This window comes from Penaeus chinensis, chromosome 3 (assembly GCF_019202785.1).
Source record: "Penaeus chinensis breed Huanghai No. 1 chromosome 3, ASM1920278v2, whole genome shotgun sequence".
NCBI classification, from domain to species: domain Eukaryota; kingdom Metazoa; phylum Arthropoda; class Malacostraca; order Decapoda; family Penaeidae; genus Penaeus; species Penaeus chinensis.
This window is the reverse complement of record NC_061821.1, coordinates 6,061,010-6,066,009: the sequence shown is the minus strand read 5'-3', so window position 1 is coordinate 6,066,009 and position 5,000 is coordinate 6,061,010. Positions and strand designations below refer to the sequence as shown.

The window sequence follows — 5,000 nt, the reverse complement described above, 5'->3', positions numbered from 1 at the left end:
GAAGGAAGACAGGAGGAAAGGATGGAAAGAACTGAGGAAAGAATAAAGTGGAACATAAATAGTGTAAATTGGACAAGAAGAGAGATAGTGGTTCTTTGCTTTGGGTACAACTGACCCTTACAAATTGCGTTTGTTGCTGGCAGAGTTGCATTTTTTGTATTTGAGAACTAGATAGAAATGCCCCTTAAGATTAAAATTGAAATGGTAGGAATATGAAGGAAGATCACTCACACTCATTGACATGTATAACACCTACACTTACACACTTGTTCATTTTCAGTTTTTCACTTCTCTTTATTCATTCATTTGATAGTTCATTCATTCATCAATTCATAAAAACAGAAAAAATCATAAATCCATAAAAACAGATGCCTATTTGGCCTTATCACTAATTCAGCACACAAAGACACACATAACTAGAGTATATACACTACCAAATTTAGTTTTAAATAATTATATATGATGCATATATTATCAGATCCAGGGGAGCAATTAGTACTACCTTCACACATTTATTGAAGGCTTAAAATTGCAGTTGATAGTGAATAAATAACAATTATAATGACTAATTTTATTGAATGTGAAGAATCTTGAAAGATATATGCATATTCTTGTAATTTTCCTCAAGATTACAGGTAGAAGTTGTGACTTGTCCAGACATGTTTTTATGAAGAGTACATTATGTGTACTTTACTAATCATGTTCAATTACATTGTACATTTCTTGACATGCAACTTATTTTATTTTACATTTTTTGTTTTAGGAGTAGGGGGTTAACTGTGAAGCAGTAAAGTCATTTTGTATGAATGTGTGAATTTATGATATTGATTTTGTAATAAAGTAGCATAAAACTTTAAAGAAACTCTTATGCTTATTCTTTCCTAAGGTTTATAATTAAATACCCCTCTGAGTACTGTATGAACTTAAATAGTGGCAGACTTATTTTATAATACAAAGGTGTTAATTTATTTCAATTATAGCTATAGAAGTTCCCAACTGAGATTTAGATAATGTTTTAGGGCAGTTTGCACTTGTTAAGGCCTGTCCACACAAGTGGGCATGATCGGCAGGTAACTGTAAAGGTGACATCACGGCCGAGAAAACATCGAGGAACTATTTGTTTACCAATTAGTTTGTCAGCTTGTGATGTCATTTCTGTGTCTCCATTGACCATGCCTTGTGTGGACAGGCCTTTAGTCAAGGAAGTATATTGTTACATCATGTTTTTCAATGATATAAGGTTGGCAGACAATAATTATTAACCTGGTTTATTGAGAGAATGTTTATATTACTGCCTGATTAGAGAGACTTATTTTCATAAATAATTATAATACATATATAGTTGTGTGTATGTGTGTGTGAGAGAGAGGAAGAGTACGAAAAGGAGAAAAAGTGAAAGAGAGAAGAGAGAGAGAGAGAAAAAAAAAGACTGAGAGAAGAGAGAGATAGAGGGAATTAACTCCCAACCAGAGAACAGCAAGTTCCAACCTGTTGAAATTGTTTTCATCTCAAGCATTAGGATAGTATTATAGGATGAACTGTAGTCAGTTATGCTCATGTATTTACCCACTCCCCCCCCCACCTTATTAATCTTTAACAATGACCAAAATTGTTTGTTTCAAAAAGCATAAAACACAAAGGAAACTCTTATGCTCCTTCTTTCCTAAGGTTTATAATTAATTACCCCCTTGAGTACTGTATGAACTTAAATAGTGGTAGGCTCATTTTATTGTAAGGAGGTGTCAATTCAATCCATTTATTGTGATGGAAGTTCCCATTTCTGAGATCTAACTTATGTTTTAGGGCAGTTTGCTCTATCCACACAATTGTAAAAGTTACGTCACAGCCAAGAAAACAATTAGGAAACTATTCGTTAACCAAGTCGTTTGTCTGCCTGTGATGCCATGACCAAAATCATTTGTTTCAAAGAGCTGCATAAAATGAATGTTTGGTAATCATCCATAAATCAATGATTTTAGCTCCCTGGTCCTGAGTATATGAAGGAGGAGGTAGAGCAGGAACATATTGAAAGAGAATGGTTAATGGTTAAAAGCAAAATAAATGTTAAATAAATGGTAGTGAAGGGTGGTTGAGTTAGTGATTAGTTGTCAAAGTTGGGCAAAGGAATTGACGAGTAAATGGGTTAAGGTTGGGTAAGGTAATGTATAGGGGTTAGATCAAGTGAAGGATGTATATGCATTTGAGGAATGAAAACAGGTTGTCAAAGCAGAAAGTGTGAAGTTGTGGGAAGGATCACAAAAATCGGTCCAATTTGGCTGGGCTAAATAGATTATTTAAGAATTTTGTAGAGATGGGGGTAGTAGAAGGACGGGGGCATGTGGAAGAGGGAGTAGTGTTGAGGGAGATAGTGTTATGGGGAGGTGGACAATAAGGTTGTAAGGTAGTAATAAGGGAGGATGGGGTAGTTGATGAAGAAGGTTGTGGGGGTATTGTTGTTGAAGTTGAGCATGTTGGGAGTAGAAATGTCTCCTGGGGTGTTGATTAGGGTGGATACTGTACTAGTCGGCATTGAGGAGGGGGTATTAGTTGTAGTGTTCAGAGCCGTGGTCAAAGGAGAGCCTGGGGTCAGGGAATCAGGCGAGTTTGAATTGGTGGAGCTATTTGATGAAGAGGCAATTGCCTCTAATAATGGTATGGTTAATGGTTAATGGTTATTCATTATTGGCCATGATAAGCCTGGAGTATGTTGGGGAGAGAAACGGTCCACCCCTCAGGGTCACTTGGGTAAGGGCTAGACAACTAAAGCAGGGGAATACCGTGCCCATGGCTCCCTCAGGCCGTTCAGGACTGGTACAAAGTCAGCCTTTCATCCTTTCAGCACGGCTCTCACACCTTAGGAAGTGGATAGTAGAAGGGGTTGGTGAAGGGACAGAAAGGAAAAAGTAGGAGGGGGAAAAAAAAGACCATGCAAAATTTGTTGAGTCGAGGGCTGAGTCCCAAGGTTGGGGAGTTCCCCAGCATTGGGTCCCAGTCTGCGCCTCCTAAGCCCCCCCACGACAACATCGGGCAAGGGATTGGGGGGGTATTGAAAGAGAAGGAAAACATCGAGGGGTGGGAGAATGTGAAGAAGTGGACACAGAAAAAAGATATGAAGGAAAAAGAGGACGTGAAAAAGGAGAACAGTCCAAAGTAAAAACTGATGCTGAAATATCATCATTTTTTCCTTTTTACAGAATTCCACTACCTGCTGAATTGTAAATGAGGATAGTGATGATTAGTCATGCTAAAGCCAAAATTAAATTCATTTTTATTATTTGTCTGGCTTAACAATTACTATATATATATGAAAAAATATACATATATCTTCAGAACTAACACTGTTCAGAATGTACTCACAAAAATTACAATAAGAAAGACATAATAAACACTAGGGAAAGGAATGACCTAAGACTAATAAAATCTTGAATATATGATTTATATATTACATAAACATACAAAAAACAAAACATACTGGCTATGGATTATTGAAGCAGTCAACATTTTCAGCTTTTCAGCATGCTTACTTCCTTCATTTAAAGACGTATTTACTAAAGGAGAAGAAAAGGAAAAGATTTGCACAGCTACTGTGATCAGAACATCAATGGAATGACAGCTTAGATGTTAAATATAAGGATCTTAAGAGTATTCAACAATATATTTCTAATACTGCTTAACATCAGAAGGTACATTCTACATTCTTATGATGTTAGTTTGTCTTTAATGGCACGTGAAAGTACTGGCAGTGTCACTACCTAGTTTTTCTTATTCCTCCTCCAGTACAAATCATTTCAACAGTTCAGTTGATGAAGCTCAACATTTCACTGACTGCCACTTGAGTTGCTAGAAGTGTCAGATAGGTCTTCCTCTTCCCTAGCATTTCTTGTCTGAGTCCCATTAATGCACGCTTCCTCTATCACTAATCCACAGCTCGTCACTTTCCAATCTCTACCATAAAACGATTGAACTATATCAATCACAACATCTATCCCTTTCTCAACCATCCCGAATGCAGAAATGAGGTTGGAATGGGATTTGTCCTTGGTTGTGATGCAGAACCTTGTTCCTCGGTAGTCTGTGTACCAGCCACTGACAGTCCCCAGTTTATTGGGGTGTAGGTACTCGCCTTGCGTCGTGAGCCCGGGGATAATGGAATTCCCGCAGCTGTAATCCCCTCCCCATACACACTCGCCTTCATTGCCAGCGTTCCATACCATGATCAGTTTAGTGTCTGCGTAGGACCCACCCCAGGTGCCTGCACACAGCAGAATGAATTGCTTCGCACGTGTGGTGTCGCCATTCATGCGGATGTATATGCGTTTTGCTTCATCTCTAATGCCCTTGAAGTCTAGGAAAGTCAGGGTAGATGATGAGTCCAACAAGTCAATCAGATCACTGTGCTGTAACAAAAGAGTTCAAATTCAAAATACTTTATCAAGTTAGTTACGATGGTTGATCTACATTAAAATAAATATAAGATATAAATAAAATTAACCCAATGCTGCCGGGGAAACTGCTGTGCTCATTTTACATATTTTTGTGAAATGTCTTTGCACAAAGCCACAAAGGAGTCAATTAGTAGACCTTGTGACCTTACCTAATTTCTAATTTGAATTGGTGAGAAAAATGTATTTTTTACTAGTGCTATGAATATCTATGGTGTTATTTTTATTATAAACATAATTACCATAAAGTTATAATATAACATACAACATTTTCATAAATCAAGGAAAAGGGTAAACAGGCGAGACAGGCAGTACTCGTAAGTAGCTCACTGGTGACTTAGTACAAGTGCTGCCATCTATGTGTAAAAACAATTAAACAAGTAAACTCCCTTATATGTAAATATGATTTACATATACATCATATTTTACATCACATTAAAAAACCTAAAGTCATTGATAAAATTATTCATGTTTTGAATGTTTCTGATACAATGGTTAATGGTTAATGGTTAAAAGCAAATTAAATGTGCTAGACATCTAAGGTCATATAGCACTATA

At 36.9% G+C, this 5,000-nt stretch overlaps 2 protein-coding genes across 2 annotated transcripts in view; one reads left to right on the top strand and one right to left on the bottom strand.

The window, feature by feature from the left end:
* LOC125039632 (microfibrillar-associated protein 1-like) overlaps window positions 1–863 on the top strand; it is an 8,326-nt gene extending 7,463 nt beyond the window's left edge. The window contains exon 8 of the mRNA XM_047633789.1: window positions 1–863. This exon is cut by the window's left edge and continues 245 nt beyond it. The gene's annotated coding sequence lies outside the window, so the exon portion shown is untranslated.
* Window positions 864–3,256: 2,393 nt separating this feature from the next.
* The window catches only part of LOC125041883, a 14,203-nt gene continuing 12,459 nt past the window's right edge, over window positions 3,257–5,000 (bottom strand). Inside the window, exon 6 of the mRNA XM_047637262.1 lies at window positions 3,257–4,397. Coding sequence (XP_047493218.1) covers window positions 3,819–4,397 — 579 coding nt within the window. The 3' untranslated portion in view covers window positions 3,257–3,818. The remainder of the gene's footprint in view (window positions 4,398–5,000) is intronic.